This window comes from Dasypus novemcinctus, chromosome 22 (genome assembly GCF_030445035.2).
Source record: "Dasypus novemcinctus isolate mDasNov1 chromosome 22, mDasNov1.1.hap2, whole genome shotgun sequence".
Taxonomy (NCBI): Eukaryota; Metazoa; Chordata; class Mammalia; order Cingulata; family Dasypodidae; genus Dasypus; species Dasypus novemcinctus.
The window spans coordinates 57,781,643-57,801,326 of NC_080694.1; the positions used below are offsets into that span (position 1 = coordinate 57,781,643).

The 19,684-nt window shown below is 43.8% G+C and overlaps 1 protein-coding gene across 4 annotated transcripts in view; it reads left to right on the forward strand.

The window, feature by feature from the left end:
• CARMIL1 (capping protein regulator and myosin 1 linker 1) overlaps positions 1 to 19,684 on the forward strand; it is a 312,625-nt gene that overhangs the window by 151,005 nt on the left and 141,936 nt on the right. For all 4 annotated transcript variants that reach the window (XM_058285333.2, XM_058285334.1, XM_058285335.2 and 1 more), the window contains exons 6-8: positions 8,478 to 8,575; positions 8,907 to 8,977; positions 9,199 to 9,272. In XM_058285333.2, coding sequence (XP_058141316.1) covers positions 8,478 to 8,575; positions 8,907 to 8,977; positions 9,199 to 9,272 — 243 coding nt within the window. The remainder of the gene's footprint in view (positions 1 to 8,477; positions 8,576 to 8,906; positions 8,978 to 9,198; positions 9,273 to 19,684) is intronic.

Genomic DNA, 19,684 nt, shown 5'->3' on the forward strand with positions numbered 1-19,684 from the left:
AACCAGTGACCTCCCACATGGTAGACTGCAGCCTGGTCTTCTGAACCATATCCGCTTCCCCATTTGATTTTTTTTTTTTTTTTGGCTTAAATATGCTTTTATTTTATTATTACTATTTTGGATATTTGTACATTTTATTTATTTTTTCCTATGATCTCATTATTTTTTATAATGTTACATTAAAAAATATAAGAGGTTCCCATATACTCCCTCCCCTTCTCACCCCAGTCCTCCCACATCAACAACCTCTTCCATCATTGTGGCACGTTCATTGTATTTGGTGAATACATTTTGGAGCACTGCTGCACTGCATGGATTATAGTTTACATTGTAGTTTACACTCTCCCCCAGTCCATTCAGTGGGCTATGGCAGGATATATAATGTCCTGCATCTGTCCCTGCAATATCATTTAGGACAACTCCAAGTCCTGAACATGCCCCCTCATCACATCTCTTCCTTCTCCCTGCCCTCAGCAATTACCGTGGCCACTTTCTGCACATCATTGCTACAATGTCTTCCATTACTAGTTTAATATCTCTTGGTCTGGCCCTTTCTCGCCCTCCTCATTTCCACTGCTTTCATTCAGACCATCCCACATCTTTCTAACTCATCTCCCTGCTTCTGATTCTCCCCTCCACCAGATACCTGTACTCCCAAACATTATCTAATCTTGCCTCTGCAGCCTCTCGCCTTCCAGATAAAATCTCACTCTTACCACCTGGCATGGAGGACCATTGCCTTCCTGACCCCTTGAACCAGTCAATGCTTGAACACACCAGGTTCTGGTATATTCTCTGTGCATTTATGTAGGTTCCTAAGCCTGACAAGCACCTGCTTCAAAAGACACAGCTCAGGTTTCCTCTTATATCTATAAACAGTTTCTTTATCTCTCTAGGCTCCTTCCTTCATGTTTCCATAGAACTTTGTAATCACTTCCTATCCTAGCACACGTCACAGCATGTTATAATTATTTGTGTGTACATTTGTACATTCATGAATATTATTGAGTTTCTACTATATGCTAGGCAGCATGCCAAGTCCAACTTTGAACATGATTCCTGGTCACTTGGAACTTCCATTTTCACAGGGGACAGAGACCCCCCAAAAGGAAATAAGGAAGTGAAGGAATTATAAAATTTCATCAACATCATCCTAATAATAGAAGATAAAGATATGCCTGCAAAGGTCTCCCTGAGGCCATGGAACTTGAGTGGCCTAATCGTTGACCCAGTGGAAGAGAAGGAGCCAGCCATATAAAGAAGGTTCCAGCAGGTTTTCTGCCCAGTGCCTTGGCTTGTGCTACTGCCTTGAAAGGGGCTGGTGTCCTTGAGGATCTGAAAGAGAATTGGCATGGCTAGAGTATAATGAGGACAAGATGGAAACATGGGCAGTGGCTAGTTCACGGAGAGCCTCATGGTGAGAAGTCTGGAATTTAGTGGTGTTTCTGTGGGACGTCACTGTAAGATTTTAAACAGGCTTGTGACGTGAACGTGTATATATTTTCATAAAATTTTTTTGCTGCTAGAGAGAGAAGGCATGGGAGGGCCAAGAGTAGAAGTGGAATGGTGATTTGAGCACTTGCAGTAATCTAGGCAAGAGGTGACATTGGAGATGAAGAGAGAGGGAGGGTGGATGAAGCTCTACATGGGACCTAGGACTTGCTGGTAGATCAGGTGGGCGGATCGGGGCGTTGAGGAAAGGGAAGGAAGACGGTAGCTTCTAGGTGTCTGGAGTTAGTGACTTAGTGACTGACTATGTCATCTTCTGGTGAGATGAAGGAGGCCTGGTGTAACCTGCTGCCCCTGTAGTTGAAGTGGCACGGAGCAGGATGAGAGAGTAGGTGAGGACGAGGGGAAGGAGTGCAGGCTGGCTCTGACTTGAAATGGGCTTGCAAAGATGAGGGAGTTAGAGGAGAGGAAAGGGCAAGGAGAGAAAATCCAAGCGAACATGCCAATATGGAAGAAGGTAGAGATTATAGTTTAGAAAATGAAGTAATCTAGTAATCTTTGGCAAAGAATTTAAGAAAGTTGAATGTACTTGACTTCTATTTCCCTTTCCTACCCAACACATGCAGTTAGTGTGTCAAGAGAAACTCTTATGTGTTGTGATTTTGCTCTTGAACTTCCTTAGACCGTGTTATGGGGTTTTGGCTGGTTAAAGGTACGGTGATATTGGTCCTGGTGGTTGTGATGAGAGAGGTTGAGAAGTGGGTAACTGTATCTTTTCTCCTGCATTCCTAGGATGCCTTATGTCCAAGCTGTCAGTGAGGAGAATGTTTCCTTTACATAGATAATAGAGAACATCCCAAAAATGTCCCCAGTCAGGTCATATATCCCACTCATAATAAACTGGAGTCTTTGAAACTCTCTTTGGAGTCCCTAAGCCTTGTTGGAGCCATTTGTGCCATCACATGTCTCAGCTGCTCCTGTCGTGGGGACCCTGGATGCCCAGCCCTGGACTTCTCCCTTGCTAAGGGCTCTCCTGGAGGACCTGATGAGCAGGGAAGTGTCTTAGGAGTAGGGGTTCAGGAGCCAGGAAGAGAAGACAGGGCCAGGGCAGCTCTCAGTTTGGAAAATCGGTTTTTGAATAATTTAAATGCAGTTGTTTATAAATGAGAAAATACCTCCAAAGAGCTGATTTTCAGGGTGTACCCAAATAAAACAGCCAGGCTCAAAACCAAATATATAAAAATTGTGCGTGTGCATGTGTGTATAATATTCCTCTTACAGTTAAGAGAATACGGGTTAAAAAAATTGAATTTAAATGAAAATTTAAATACATGCTATACTCTCCCTTGCTGACCCCTCCCCCAAGTATATGTCTGGATGTTTATCTTTCCTTCTCTTCTTCCTTTCAAAAATGACGTATTTTTTTACTCTTACTAAATAAGGAAAGTTTATTTTGAGTATGGAGAAAATGTAAAGAACGAAGAAGAAAGTTTATAATAAGTTAAAATTACTGCAAACCGATCACTGTTGACCTTTTTTTTCTAAGTTTCGTCTTTGCTGTGCAACTATTCACTTGGAGGCGGGAGGCATGAGGCAAATATTTGTTGCTTAAGACTTTAATCTGCTTGCCCAGGATGGCTGGTCATGGCAGCTCTTTTGAGGAGATTGTTGATCTGTGTTATGACCTTTTGCTGGTCTCTAAAACAAAGCTACATTTTTTACATTCAGTCATTAGGTCAGAATGAATGTAGCAAATATTTGCTCAAGAACTCCCTCTGAGTAAGATGTTTCCTGCCCTCTAGAGGTTTACCGTCTAAAAGAAGTGTAAGAAAGTTCTACAAGAAGAGTGGGAAACTCAGTACCCCTAGATGTCAGAGATAAAAAAGGTCACATTTAATTTGGGATATCTAGAAAATAATGGTTGAATTTTGTTTGCTCTCCTCTTTTTTGAGAGGAAGACTTTTTTGCCTTGGGGGGTGGGTTTGGTCATGTGGGCCCACCGAGGCAGTGAGGCTGGAGACTGGAATTGGGTGAGGAGGGCAGGTGGAGGTGCAATTTGCTGTCAGGGAGCAGCAGCCAGGCTGACCTAGCTGGAGTTGGGGAGCCTGCAGGTTACCCTGTGGGTTGAAGGTGAGGCCCGGGTATAGAGGGCCTTGCGTGAAAAGCTCGTGGCAGGGTGAGCTAGTGAAGGCTTTTCACTTGCGCATAAAATGATCATTGCATTTAAGGAAGCTGTAAGCCTGGAGCTCCGCTTTGCGGACCTGAGTGGGACATGTTCTGCTGGCTGATACTTCAGGACAGAACTGTAAGCTCTAGGGCCAGACTGCCCATGCCTGAACCCCAGCCCACCACTGATTGACGTGGGACTATGGGCAAGTTAATTCACTTCTCAGTGCCTCAGTGACCTGATCTGAAAAACAGGAATAATGATATGCTTGCTGTTTGGTGAGGATTCAGCTACTAAGTAGTGCTCAAGAAGTGTCTGCTGCAGAAGCCTTAACGTCAGTCATCAAGGGGCTTTGGAATGAAGGCTTGTACTGGTGGAGAGAATATAGGCAGTGTGTTTTCGGAATTTCTTTGATGTTTATGATTTATGTGTATTAACCTTGGCTAATAGCACCCCTTTAGGTGGCAGATTATTAACCTAACCTGTTTTTTCTTATGCTTTCAGCATGTTTGATCATTCTTTCTAGAGTGTGACACATTTGAAAACTGGCTGGGGGTGAGCATTAGTATTTTAGGGCAGTGTTTCTTTACTATCATAATAAAAACGATATTGAAATCTCTTTATGAAGTCAAAAGCTGATTGAAGTATGAACATGTGAGGCTATTGTGAAGGAAAAAGAAGTTTTATGTATAAACACACAAAAAAGATGCTTTCCATGCTTGGGCATTCCTCCAAGGCAGGAGGTAGCATTTTGTTGTGGTATGTTTTGCATCATTAAAATGTATACTGCAGGCAGTTGCCATATTGCATGGAATGGGCATTGGAATTGAATTTTAAGTAAATCAGTTACTTGAATGAGATTTTTTAAAAAGTTATCGATTTTTCCATGTCAACAATTTAGTTTGCATAGAGAGCTGGTATGCTTGATATCTATTTCATTGTTTACTGTCCGAATAACTGTTTCCTGAGTCTGGTGTAAATTAAATGCAGTAATGTAATGCAAATGTAGTTGATTCAGCTATACTTCTGCCTGCAGGTGAGAGATAGGCCTTGCTGAGCTGTTCTCTAGAATTTTGGTTTGCCCTGTGTGGTACTTCCTCATTCTGACAGCGTATCCTTCATCAGGCTGGCTGTGTGCCTGGCATTCATAGGAAATACTTCAGCTTAATGCCACATCAGCGCCACATTTCTCTCTCTCCCTCTCTCCCTCTCTCCCTCTCTCCCTCTCTCCCTGTTTCTCTCTCTCCCTCTCTCCCTCCCTCTCTCCCCCCTTATATGCAGATGGGCCTTTGCTGTCACTCACCTACTGGTAGAAAACACCTTGTGTGGAAGGAATTTTCCTCTCATTCTTTCTCTGCAGGGGGTTAGAATACTTTTGAAAAGTTCCTGCCTTTTGTAAGTTTAGTTCTTACAACTTTATCTCTAATGTAAGTTAATGCACTTGTTCCATGAGGCTCTCCTTTAGCTTCTGCAGTCAAAGTTAAAGAAGAAGAGAGATGGGGGCTGTCATAGAAGCCGAGTGACTTGGAAAAGCTCAGACTGACACCTTTGAAGGGGGTGCTGAGGGCTATGGAAAATTCCAGGGCCTCCACCCCGTGGCAGGCAGGGCCCTGTCCACACAGACCTCCCCTTAACTGCTGCTCCCCCAACTCTCCAGTTGACTTTTTTTTTTTTAATATAATTACATTTAAAAAAAATTAGAAGAAGCTTTAGATTACATAAATGTTACATAAAAAATATAAGGGATTCCCATATGCCCCACCCCCTCCCCACACACGCTTTCCCACATGAACAACGTCCTTCATTAGTGTGGTCCATTTGTTACAATTGATGAACGCATATTAAAGTATTGCTACTAACCATAGACTACGGTTTACATTAGAGTTTACACTTTGTCCTGCACAATTTTAGAAGTTAAGACAAAATATTCAATGGCCTGTATCTGTCACTGCAGTGTCATACTTGGCAAATCCAATGTCCTGAAAATGCCCCATATTACACCTATTCTTCCCTCTCCCATCCCTCAGAACCTCTGGTGGCCACTGCCTTTACATCAATGATAAGAGTTCTTCAAGTGCTAGAAGAATTATAAGTCTATAGGAGAATCTCCAGTTGACTTTACGGTAGCCCCTGGGCTGTGATGCTTTCTAGTTTTCTTTATTGGAGCAATTTGGAGGCTTCGATTTTTTTTGCATCTGCCCTTGAGAAAGAACCCCAGACTGTCCCCTGCATATTCTTAAGTCCCACCAGCTTCCTCCCAAAGACTGTCTTATTTTCTTCCTGCTTTTGTCTAGCTAAACTCTATCCCTTGTGTCACGGGGACAGCATGCACTGCAGTTCTGTTGAAAAAAAGCAAGCATTTGAAAAGAGAAATGTGATCTCAGATGAAGTTAGGCAAAAGTCCAGCTTGGTTTAGACAGGATTTATTTAAAATTCAGCTGTATAAATGCCCAGATCTGCTTTTGACAGCGCCGCTATTTCCTTGCATAATATCTGGCTTCCCTATCTTGATAATGTCACTGAAATACCAAGATGAGGGTACTAAACCAAGGCTCTACCAAGCATGCCAAATTGCCAGATTCTGTGGCATCACTTTCGTTGTGAATGTCTTGTCAAACCCACAGTCTTCCCTAAACTGGGACTTTTAGAAGAGTAGTACTTCATTGCGGGCGCTTTCAGATGAAATAGAATCAGATAAGAAGAATGCATTTGTTGTCTCATTCATTTCCCCAGGAATTTAAAGGAATTAACACCTGACCTCAGTTGTGTCACCATCATAAAATACGATAAAGAAGTGGGAGGAATGGGTTTGATGCCCACACAATGTTTGTATTCAGATGCTTTGCCTTGTAGAGGAGATTTTCTCCAGGAGTAGATCAAGTCCACCAGACAACCTGTCACACTCCAGGGCATGTTTCTAGCATCTGCCTGTTCAGGAAACTAGGAACATGTTCTTTTAGCGCCCTGCCAGATGATTAACGTTCCTTGCCATGCGTCTGAGCGTTAACACGTAACAGAAGTGCTTTTAAGTCGTTAAAGAATGCTGGAAACGTGTTCGGTAGACTCTAGCGTTGTCCTTCACCACCTGATCCTGGGGGACCGAGGCCGGCATCCTTGCTCCTGGCTCGCCACGCCTTCGGTCCACCGACCCCCACCCCGCGCCAGCCCCTTGCCTTGGTGGCTGCCTCCTGGAACAAATGGCAGCTTAGTATCCTCTCACTTTCTGTCCCTTGGGGAGAACCAGGACTTGGCCCTTTTGAAGACCTCCAGGCTGGGGGCCCTTGGCTCCCCCCCTCATCTACCTTTTCTTTTCGTCCTTCCCTCACTGCCTCCCCCTCACGGTCCACTGCCTCCGCGAGGCTTTGACGCCGTCTGTGCCCGCTGTTTTCCTGGCACGCCTGCCTGGAAAGCCAGCAGCCCCACGGCAGTCCAACTGCCCCTTTCTCTGCATGCGGGAGAGAAAGCCTCACAGCTCTCCAGCCTGGTGCCACCCGCGTTGCGTGACTTTCACTTCCAGCCAGTTCTGTCTCTTCTTACCAGTTCCTACCAATTCGTTTTTATTCCCCAAGGTATTTCTCTTTATTTCTTACGTTTTGCTCACCACCCCCTATGCCTCTCTCTCACACACAGATACAGCGGCTTTTCTCCAGTGCCTGTCCAGCCACCTCGTACTCCTCTCCTAGCCGTCTCGTTTGTGGCTCTCCATTGCCTGCAGAATTAAATCCAAAACCCTGGCCCGGCCCCCTGCCTCCTGCTTGCCTCCATACCCCCTCCGTATTGCACAGTCAGCTGCCTCTCCTGAACCGTTCCCTTTCCCCATGGGCATGCCGCTCCCTGGACCTCAAGCCCCCTGGCTCCTGCCTCCCTGCCTTGCCCCCATTCCTTCTCTCTTCCTCCCCCTGGTCGGGTAGGGATGTGTCGTGCCCCCGAGAACGAGGTGTGCGTGCCCCCGCCTCTCTCCCTCACCGCCCGTGCTTGCCCGTCTTCCCTCATTCTCTGGCCGCTTTGCCTGATGATTGGTTCTCACAGTCGACTGCTCGCTTGGCGAGGGCAGGAGCCGCATCTATTCTGGTTGTGCGTGTGTGCCCAGTCCTGGTCCTTGGCACACTACACTGTCGGGCATTTGATAAAAGGTATTGGAGGGAGTTAACGAGCTCACAGGCTATTGATTAAATGATTCCTATCTAAGAATCAGGTAACATTTGCTGAGCTATGACCATGTGCCAGGGATGGTTTGAATAACCTTACAGGTATGAATTTCTTTCTCATGAGAACGCTGTGGATGGGTCCTCTCGTTTTGCCTGCTCTTTACGTGGCAAAACTTTGGGGTGGTTGGCCATGCCTTGAGCCACAACGCCATCCTCGCGCTGCGTGCGTGGGCAGGTGCTTTGTTAGGCTCTGAGGATGGGGTTGGGGAAGCTGGACACACTGTCCTCCCTAGAGGAATGTGGTCTAAAGAGAGAGAGAACAAAGACCAGCCATCCCAACATGGACTGGTCAGTTTCTTGATGGACTCAGGAGGAGATTTGAGAATTTATAATGTGTATTTGGTATACACGTAACTTAATTCAGTTAAGTATAGAACATACGATTTTCTAATCATCCTTATAAAATCTAATGCTGTAAACAACTAAATAATCTGGAGATAATTTGCACTGTTAAATACCCATTTGCTAAATGAAGGGGTTTATTATTAGGTTCCTGTAGCTTTCTAGCTCCCCAATGGGATTCTATTTACCAGAATTGCAGTGACACCCATCTTGGTGTTTTGTTTTTTAAAAAGTCACATCCCCAAATGAGTTTCTCTGTGCATTTCCAAAAATTCCGTCTTCGATATTTATTGTTGTCGTTGGTCTTCCAGGAGGATCATGAAAAAAGTCTCCATGGAGCCATCTGAGCGGCTGGCTCGTCTCCAGGCTCTGTGGGACAGCCAGACCGTGGCCGAGCAAGGCCCATGCGGTGAGCGTGCCCTGTCAACCCAAAATGTGCATGGCTGGGGGGGTGCGCCTGCCGGGAGGCCAAGCCTGTTCTAGCATGCTGCTGCCGTGAGCGCGCCGTGAGCGCACCGCGAGCGGGAAGTGTCCTTAGCCCCGCACAGACTCTAGATCGGCGCTCAGAGATCCGCATCTCAGCTGTTGCACGGTCTGCCCTGTACTTACAATTGAACGGGGTGGGGGGACCTCTGATGTTCTCCCACACTGAAGACTAACTCACGTCAGCCGTAGCTTTTTAGTTTTAATTTAAAAATCGTTTAACCAGAGACCCGTCCCTTTTCTGCTGTGTCTTGCAGGTGGATTTTCTCAGATGTACGCCTGGGTCTGTGACTGGCTTGGGTTTTCATACCGGGAGGAAGTACAGTGGGTATGTGGATCCCGTCCCGTGCACGCACAGCCCTGCAGCCTAGGTGAAGCGTTTAGCTGCTGCCTTTTCTTTCTTTTTCTCCCCCCCATACAGTTTTTGCTTAAAATCTCTTTTCTGCACAGTCTATACAAATCTGCCCATGTCATCGTCTAATTTTCTTTGCCCCTCTCTCGCTTCCCCGATGGTGGACTCTTTCTACAACTGAATTATTTTCCAAATAGGATGTGGATACAATTTATCTGACACAAGACACCAGGGAATTGAATTTACAAGACTTCAGTCACCTCGACCACAGGTAAGCCTCTGCTTCCTTTTTGCTGCTTCTCATTTTGCTTTTGGTGCGGCAGTTGCCCTGGCACTTAGCATTGTATGTTCTTCCCAGCAGGTCCTTTTAAAAGGGGAATCAGGAGGAATCTAAGAATTTCTGAGTCTTGCCTTTCAAGGAATAGTTTCAAGTGTGCTCATCCTCATGCATTGGGTACATGGGAGCACCCAGAATTTAGAGTTCAGAGAAAATGTGCTGAAGTTTACCCCAGAAACAGTTTAATTCTTAGGTTCTTAAGTCCGTTCCTAAAAGTCTGTTTAATCTCTCCTGTATATAAAATAGATTATTTTAGTTTTTCTCTGAGAAAATTGTTTACGGAAGTCCTAACGGTGACTTTTAGTTGAGCATTTATTTGGGAACAACTGGGGATTGCCAGGGTATATGTGCATAGAAAGGTAGGAAGCGGTTTGCCAATATCTGCCTTGTGATCGTGATGATAGAATCATGAAACATGTTAATGTTATTTAGGACGTTTTCAGGGTTTAAGATAATGACTTCAGTTCTCTTTAGGGCTGTGGGTACTGTTGGACCAAGCCCCAGAGAAAAGCTTCCTCTGGCGCCCATTGTCCCAGCAAGGGCAGAGCTGTCATGTTTATTTTGCCCTGTGAGAAGCCAGGCTTTGGCCCGCTTCCACTGCTCCTCCACGCTGGCAGTTTATCCTGGCCTAGCCCACTCTCCACAGCCCTGGATATGCTGCGGTTTGTTTTAAGTGGGCAGATATCAGCATCCTGGCCCTGTGATGAGCCCAAAGCCGATAGTCTTTTCTCTCTGTTTGGAATTTTTTTCTTTTTTTCTTTTTCAGAGGTACCAGGGATGGAACCTGGGACCTCATACGTGCAAGGCAGGTGCTCAACCACTGAGCTAAACCCCCCCGCAATCCCCTCCATTTGGAATGGAGAGGGTGAAATCTTGGATTCCAGCTTTACCTTTTTAGGCATTCGAGCAATTGGAATTGCAGAGAGGATGGTTGCCGCCAACGATCGTTGTCTGATCTGGCTACCGGTACCCCTGTCCCCCCCCCAGCCCTGCCCCCCAGCACCATTTCAGGTGATTTTTTCCCCACCTACCTGGCTGGAAATCCAGAATCGTAGTGGGGTCCCTGAGGAGTTCTAGCCCCGCGAATTGGGCAAAGAACAAGTATTCCAGATGGAGAGGCGCCTCTTCGCCCAGCCTGAGTCCTTGCAGGAGGTCGATGAAACAGGACCAGCTGTGCCCGAGCTCTGGCCGTGGGGGCCGCCAGCCTCGGGCTCCTGGGGCTGGATGTGCTTCCTTTTGGTGGAGCTGGTAATCCCCTCCCTTCCCCCACTGCGTATTCAGAATTTCAGCAAGGTGTTTCCTGTGTGACTCAGGAAAAAGCGAACTGGCAAACAAAAAGCGAATATATTTTACGTTGTCTTTTCCAGTCATACAAGAAAATTACATGTAGGACAAAAGAGGAGTGTGTAGTCTTTGTAGTTATCATGCCTCAGGTTTAAGGTCCCAGGACTGCTTTATGTTCTTAAAAATTACTGAGTTTTTGTTTATGTGGTCATTATTGATATTTTTCATTTGCATGTTAAAGTTAAAGTTAAAAATATTAATTAGTTCAGTTTAGAATAATTAACTACATGCTAACATTAAATTTTCTTAAAACACTACTCTTAATGAATATTTTCCAAAACCAAAATAACGCATGAGAAGAGTGTTATCAGTATACTTTCCTGCAATCCTCTTTACTATCTGACTTAGTAGTATGAAGACAGCTGGACTCTCGTATTTGCTTCTGCTTTCAATCGGGTGTAATCTCCTTTTTTTACTGAAGCATATGAAGAAAATCCAGTGTTACATGTTCAGTTAGAAAAGGGAGGAGTACTTTTTAAATAGCTTTTCTGCATAATTGTAGATATTCTCCTTTGATACTTCTCCACAACTCAGTAAGTGGTGGCTTCTTAAAGATTAGTTGCAATGTGGAATCTGAAACCATATCAATGAACTTTTTTGCATTTTGTTACGTTAAAATACACTGGTCTGTCTTGCACTTTGCATGGGTCTTATTCATATGTGATTTTGTAGCAACTTGTACTGGTCATTTGGTAAATATGGGTTCACTGAATTATGCATAGCTTCCAATAATTTGCAGTTGCATGAAAAGAAAAAGAATATTCAGTACTATCACCACTGATATCAGAAAGGCCTTTAAGTACTGTAAAAGCTACCAAGTAGCTGACAGTTGAAGATAAAAATTTTCCAAAATTCAAAATTTTGCTTGAAAGCTGTAATTTTATTCCTAGGAAAATGATATCAGGTAATTTCCTTGAAGTGAAAAGATCACTTCTTATAGTTTAGAGAACTTAGAAGAAAATGGGACAGGTATTGGCCTGTAGTTTGTTAGCAAAAACAGGCAATAATTCACAAATCTATATATGAATTTTCCCATTATGAAAATAGGATCCCATGTATCTCTATTTAAATGTAATTCAGATACAAGTAAGAATTTTTTTAGCCATTTACATTTATTAAAATGTCATTCTACATGCATTTATATGCAGATTTCCCTGACCCTGATCATTATAGCCAGACTTCTTTCTAGAAGGCCAAACCCATTTCATATAGTCAATAAGATAGCTCTCTAATTGGACCGTGATTTGAAACTTTATTTCTAAATTCACTTTTCCTCCCCATTGCATTTAGCCATCATAGCTAGAATCTTCCATTCTTAGCAGTCCTTAAAACCATTAGTGCTACTGAGCTGGAAGTTCTGTGAGGGCTGGACTCTGTCTGACTTACTCATGTTGTAAGATACTCTGCAGTCCACCCAGTGGCTCAGAATAAAGGATTTTCAGGGGAAGCTGTAGCCCTCTAGGGGAGCAGATGAGAAACCCCAAAGGTTGAGGGGATCATCTAGACATAGCCCATCAGATTGCTCAGCTGTTTACCCTCTTCCCACACCCAGATTGGGAGTCATTGCTTTAAAAAAAAAAAAAAAAGATTATTTATTTATCCCTGCCCCTCTTGTCTGCTCTCTCTGTCCATTCGCTGTGTGTTCTTCCGTGTCTGCTTGTATTCTAATTAGGAGGCGCTGGGAACGGATTCTGGGACCTTCTGCAGTGGGAGAGAGGCGATCATTCTCTTGCGCCACCTCAGCTCCCTGTTCTATGTCTCTTATTGTCTCTCTCCGGTTTCTCTCTTTGTTGCATCAGCTCTCCGCACGGGCCAGCACTCCTCCACAGGGCCAGCTCACCACACTGGCCAGCTTGCCTTCACCAGGAGGCCCTGGGTATTGAACCCTGGACCTTCTATATGGTAGACGGGAGCCCAATTGCTTGAGCCACATCCACTTTCCGAGTCATTGCTTTAATGTCTTTCTTAACTCCATTTTGCTCTGTGTCACTTACTCATCCATGACTAAATCCTGCCTGGGCTCCCCTATGTTTCCATATGTTTCTTCCAGTTTATTTCCCCTGTCCTTATTTTTTTGTGTGTTCCTAGGGATTTGTAACTACCATCTTGTTCAGAGCGAGATCAGATCCAAGGTGGGAATGGGAGAGCTGGGTGATTCTGCTGTTAATGCTACAACTCAGGTGATAGGGAGGAGTAAATTAAATGCAGATTTGGCAGCTTCATCGTGAATGAAATAGTGATCTATACTTGTGACACCGTCACTGTGTGTGGGAGGTGGTTTTAGAAGGTGGCATAGGTCTGGGGACAGGCAGTGTCCCTGTCACAGCTCTCATCTACAGGTACCCGTGATGTCCGCATTCCTCTGGTTTGCCCGGGTTCTGCTCTTCTTCAGAGCTATACCCCATATAATCCTGCTGGGACACCTTTCACATGGCCTCCCTGTCACCTCAGGAACTGAGGAGTGGAGAACCATAGACGTTGGTTCTCTTATGAGTCATCCAGCATGTAGTCCCTCTTCAGTGTAGACCAGCCCCCCTGTTTCACTATAATCTGCTACCTCTAACTCTTAAGGTCTGTCTGGGTTCTTCAAGACAGATTTATAAGCACCTGGGCTGTGATAATGTTTTTTGTTTTGTTTTGTTTTGTTTGTTTGTTTTACTGCGGATCTGTCAGGACTCATCGTAGGACCAGGTACCCTTTTTGTTGCTGAATCAGCATTCAGGGCCAAGGATGGTGGTCCTTATGCTAGATCCATCCTCTTAATCCCTGGAGAAGAATGGTAATGAGGAAGTGCTTGGGGAAACGCCCCCTTGGTTATTTCTAGGTTCCCAAATTGTTCTGGTCTCCTTACAATTTGTTACTGCTTACAAATTGTGTCTTCTTACAATTCGTTCTGGTTTAGGTATCTGTAGGCCAAAGAGGAACAGGACTGAAAAAGGCTTTGTTCTACATTTCTCATAGTATCTCCCTGATGACTGTGGGCTGGCATGTTAAAAATGTCATTCCACTGTAAGTTGGAGTGGCAGGGAATGTTGAGCACAGAGTAGGTGGTGCCATGGAGAAGAGAATATATAACTTTAAATACAACCATTTCTCTTGTTCCTGAAAGATTTCAGGAGGAGCTAATCTCATCAATTCTCCAAAGATTCAACGACATGCCTCATTGAGTTTAAACTTGACTCATGAGAACCCATTCGGCACTTCTTTCCCATCAGATTCATGCTTATGTGTCGTCATATTTTTTACTATCAAGGTAACATTCCTGAGTGTGATATTATGAGGACGGAGGTTTAAGCCTGGCTTATATTTGCAAGGTTGTCCTAAGGGCACTCGTGTAATACTTTCCTTAGGTAAGCTCCATCTCTTTAGTCCTTCTCTCATTTTAAAAGGAAGAAGGGCTCTTTGCATTGTGGCATCAGGTGTGAATAGCACTGGGCTTTGTTTCCGTCCCCAAATTGATCTAAAAGATTCTGTAAAACAGTGCTCTCCAACATGGGCTAGACAGACTGGTTGGGGTGAACAAGATGATGAGGCATTGAGGAACAGGGAGAAAATATTAGAACTTGTTTTATGTTTACTTTTTCTTATCTATTTTGTTTGTATATGCATGTTTTATACGGAACTCAATATTTAAATCCAGTGCCACATATATAAAGTATAGCTAAGTGCATATTTTACAGGATACATGTTCTCAATACTTGACTTTTCTAAATGATCAAAAAATTTCCAGACCACTCCTCTAGGCATGCGGGAATGGTATAGTCACATTCTTCACAAAGTAGGTGCATAGTTTGGCCAATAATTTACTGATCTACAAGGTCTCTATTTCAGGATACTAGAAAGGCATAGCTAATTCTTGACATTTTTGCCTTTGTAAACCCTCCAACTCTCATTTTCAAGTGGGATGTAAAGGAGCAAAGTCTAAATTAAACCCAGAAAGGCCGTCGATGAATATCTCAGGAAGCTTCTGCTGTGGCCCTGAGTTTTGCCATCATTTCCTCGAGAGCACATATTCTATTCCGTACGTGCCCAGAGCAAGAAAGGCTGGCATGACGCTGTTTTCTTGCACAAAACACCGCCTTAGAGCCTTTAAATATTTGCAAGATTTGCTAAGGGGAAATCTTCATTCCTGATGTTTTGTGGATATACTAAAAATAATCATGATGTAGTTCACTGAATTATTGCTCTCTGTATTTGTCCTTTTCCCACACTTAGATTGTGGGGCTTGGTAGACATCTTTCAAATCTGTCAATTATTTTTGCTCCTTAGCACCTTAATGGCATATTTCACACTGAATACTTAAAAATCACAGTTTTTTTTTTTTTTCCCCCTTTCTGGCAGGCAGAGGAAAGGAAGTGAGGGAAATTTGGCCTAAAAAAAAAAAAAAACTAGAAAAAATAAATTCTTATAAAGCCGTGCAGAACCTAAAGAAGAGGTCAGATCTATTAGTTGAATAGATTATCTAAAATCTAGAGTAGCAAAGAATTTGGCAAGATTCTGAATCTCTTGCCAACTTCTTTGTTTTAGTATTTTAACTTTAATTTTTCATTCCTTCCCCTAAATAGTAACAAACAGTTAATGCCCAAAATAGCAAAAGCACACTTGTTATTTGAAAAGTCACTTTAGAATACGTCTTTGTATTGACTTTCAAATCTGAAGCCCCGTGATGGGTTAAATGTGATGACAAGGGCTCTGATTCTTGAGTCTGAAAACCTATGGATATCACCTTGGATTACCCAGTTTAGAGTAGGTGGAAGATGCTTTTGGCGGTGTGGAACACAGGATTATCACTAGTGAGATTGTAGTGTGTCAAGTCAGTGTTCTCTTGTCTGACAGCACTGGCTAAGACCACAGACTATGGTGTGAGTTCCTCTGTGTTCGAATCCCGGCTCTTCCCTGACTTTGTAGCAGCTTCCCTAACCAATCCGTGCAGTGAGGGTACCTCCCTCACAGGGTGATTATAGGTTAATGCCTGTGAGGCACTTAGTACTACCACCTAAAAATATTTAGTCAGTGCTTGCTCTTTTCCTGTCCCGAAAGGCATGCTCTCTTTCTAGCTGAACAACTATGATAAGTGATACTTGTCTTACCTGAAGGAAAAATATTAGAGTTCTGAAATTCCTACACTACAGAAAATTTTTAAGTTTCAGAGACTAAGTTCATGGTCTTTTCTATGATGCTCTTGTTTTGACGATTTTATGACCGTCTTCTAAAAAGTTATAAATGAAAAACTGGGTTCTTTTGAGTTTCAAGGAAAGGTTTGGATTATTCTGAAGCATCAAGTGAGAGGAGAAATAAGTTCACTAACTTTTATTGCAAACCACAAAGTGGTTGATTTAAAAAATAGACAACTACCTCCGCCAAACTCAGTGTGCAAAAAGTTTACATCAGGAAAAGGGTAGTGAAGGTTAAGTCTCATTCCTCTTTAACAGTGTAAAAGAAATGAGTATGCCATGTGGCTCTAAAGCCTATTAATGTATTCTGGATCTTCTTTCTGGGGGTTTGGAGTCTTATAGTGCTTTTACTCCATTTTAGGGAAATGGTAGAAGTGACCTATGGGATTGCAGAGATACTATGTTGTTGTGTTGTCTGGTCTCATGAGCTGTTTCCTAAACTGCTGTAACTCTTCAAGGCTAACTGGGACTCTTCAAAGGTCACATCGTAATTAAGGTATCTCAGGAGGTCAAAGCAAAAAACAGTGGGATATGCAGTAAATGCCATGGTCTTATGGGAAAATATCATTACCACTTCTTATGATGAGAAAATCTGCCACGATGACAACCAGGGGTATTTGGAACCTTTTCTACTTACATAGCATTTAGGGAGAACAGGGAAAAGTCTTGGTGGGATTGACACCCAGCACCCTAGGCAGGTCCAGGTATTCTTTGCAGCAGTGCAGCAGCCTGTGTTAACGTCACTTTGAGTAGTTACCCAAGACTTATTTGCTCGCTTATACTGTGTCCTAAGAAAGCAACACAGGAAAATGAATGCTCAGAAATGAAGCTAGTTCCTTCCTCCCTCCCTCCCTCCCTCCCTGCCTCCCTTTCTTTCTATTTTAATTTAATTTTTTATTGTATTATTTTGAAGATACATAGATCACAAAAAATGTTATATTAAAAAATATAAGGGAAGCGGCTGTGGCTCAATCAGCTGGGCTCCTGTCTACCATATGGCAGCCCTGGGTTCAAGTCCTGGAGCCTCCTTGTGAGGGCAGGCTCGCCCGCACGCTGTGGAGCGCCGCTGGCCCGCAAACGTTACGGAGAGCTGACTCAGCAAGGTGACGGAACAAAAAGGGAGACAAGCAAAAACGCAGAAGAGCGCTCAGCGAATGGACACAGAGGGCAGACTGCAAGCGAAAAATAAAGCCACAAGGGTGGGGGGGTGGGGAATAAAAAAATATATAGAAGAGGTTTCCACATACCCCCTCACCCCCCACTCCTCCCACATCAACAACCTCCTTCATCATTGCGGCACGTCCACTACATTTGAGTACATCTTGGAGCCCTGCTGCACCGTGTGGATTGTAGTTCACATTGTAGTTTACACTCTCCCCCAGTACATGTTCTTTCTTGTGTGTTATTTTTAAGTGGGCCCTGGTCAGAGTTTTGTTCGTTGCTGGCTCCATAGTGCCGTTGGCTGTAACCTTGGCCTCCATGCTTGTCTCGGCTGTCATGGAAACTTGGACCTGCAGTGAGTCACTTTTATGTAAGTGCCTGCAGAGGTGCTTTCTGGACTCTTGATATTCTCAGACTTAACATTCCTGCATATTCCAGCTGGGTGGAGCATGTGGTAAGTACCTGGGAAATGGAGATTTTACATATTGTCTGTAGCTTTGAGTTACTTTTGTTTCTGTTTTTTCTTCTCACTTATGACTATTTCACAATTTATTTATCCATTCTACAGTTCATGGTACTTTCTGGTTGACTTATTGGCTCTTCCAGACAGTGCTGCTAAGACCATTTGTATACTTGTCTCCTCAGAGAAAAGTGTGTAGATGTGTATCAGGAATGCAAATAATTGTAAAGTGAGTCCCCACGTCCACTGCTTAGATGGAGAGATAGGCTACTGCAGCTCCTTAGAAAGACTCATAGATAGCAATTTCCTTATCCTTCCTTATCCTCCCACCTCCAGTTGTAACAACTTCCTGGCAGCCCTGTGTTTCCTTATAGTATTATCATAAAAGTATTCATATTTAATGTGGATTGCATTAACTCTGTAAGTCATTTTGGAGAACAGTTCTCTTTTGCCTTGACTCTTGTTCTGGCCTCTACGTCCTTCCCCATCGCACTCATTTATCTTGTCTCCATTTTAGAAATTGTTACTGTCCTCTGATACAGTATACTTACATTGCAGAAATTAACTATCTGAAACATTCCAAGCCTCAAAGCTTTTTATAGCTACTCTGTCTACAGTTATGCTCCCCTGCTATAGCATTTGAGCCTTATTTCTCGATACTAAGTGTCCTGCTCATCTATTACATGCTAACACGCCACTCCAGCTTTTATGATCCACAGCCATAACAGTCATTTATTATTATTTGTCATAGTTGTGGTTAGTTTGGCCCAGTGAGCTGCTTCTCGTTTGGGCTCCTTCGAGCAGTTACAGTCAGGTAGTGTTTGGGGCTGGCGACACCTTGAAGATGTCTCCAATCACAGGTCTGGGGGTCGGTGCTGGCTGTCGGCTGGGACACACCTGCACGTGGCCTCCGTGGGGCCTGGGCTCTCACCCAGGGAGTCACCGGGCCTCAGGGTGAGTGTGCTGAGAGAGAGAGGCAGACGCCTTGGATGTCATGCGGCATCACTGAAGGACATTCGTGTTGCGCACAAGTTTTGTATAAACATAATATTTTATTTCTCTTGAGTAAATACCTAGATGTGGGATTGCTGGGTCCTAAGGTAAGTATACTTTTAAGTTAATAGGGCATTGTCGGAAGTGGATTTGTCTCAACTGACGGAGCATCCGCCTACTATACGGGAGGTCCAGGGTTCAAACCCAGGGCCTCCTGACCTATGTGGCGAGCTGGCCCACGTGTAGTGCTGATGCACGCAAGGAGTGCCGTGCCACGCAGGGGTGTCTCCTGCGTAGGGGAGCCCCACGCGCAAGGAGTACATCTGTAAGGAGAGCCAACCCATGCGAGAAAAGTGCAGCCTGCCCAGGAGTGGCGCCGCACGCATGGAGAGCTGACACAGCAAGATGGCGCAACAAAAAGAGAGACACAGATTCCCTGTGCTGCTGACAAGAATACAAGCAGACACAGAAGAACACACAGCTGGGGGGTGGGGGAAGGAGAAAGAAATAAAAAATATATATATGCAAGGCATTGTTAAACTGATTTCCACATGGATAGTACCATTTTGTATTCCCATCAGTCATGTATGAGAGTTCCAGTTTTGCATCCATGTCAACACTTGGTATTGTCAACTTTTATTTTTGTTTTTTAATTTTAGCTATTCCAATGTACAGTGGTATCATTTGATTTTAATTTGCATTTCTATAATGGATTAAGCATTCTTTTCACATGTGTATTTGTCACTCATATTTTCTTGACTTGGGTGTTTAGATCTTTCCCCCTGTTTTTAAAATTGTGTTATTTCTTATTTTTGAGTTCTGAGAGTTCTTTACACATTCTGGGTACAGGTCCTTTATCTGAAATGTGATTTGCAAATATTTCTTCCCTCTGTTTCTTCCCAGGACTTGTATTTTCCTTCTCTTACCACCACCTTTTGCAAGGCAAATGTTTTAAATTTTGATTCAGTCCAGTTGATCGCGTTTTTTTCTTTTATGAATTAGACTTTCCATAGCCGAGCTAAGAAGTCTTTACCAAGTCAGGCCTTGCTCTGCTCACCGTTTCTTCTGCCTGGGGTGTCTTTTAGGGTTCGGGAACTTCTGGCCGGAGGCCTTCCCTGACCTGTCTTTTTCTTGTATCAGTGCTTCTCTTATGTGGACTCACAGCACCTTGTATCCCACCTCGCGCCTGCCTGCAGGGCTTGTTTCTATTATGG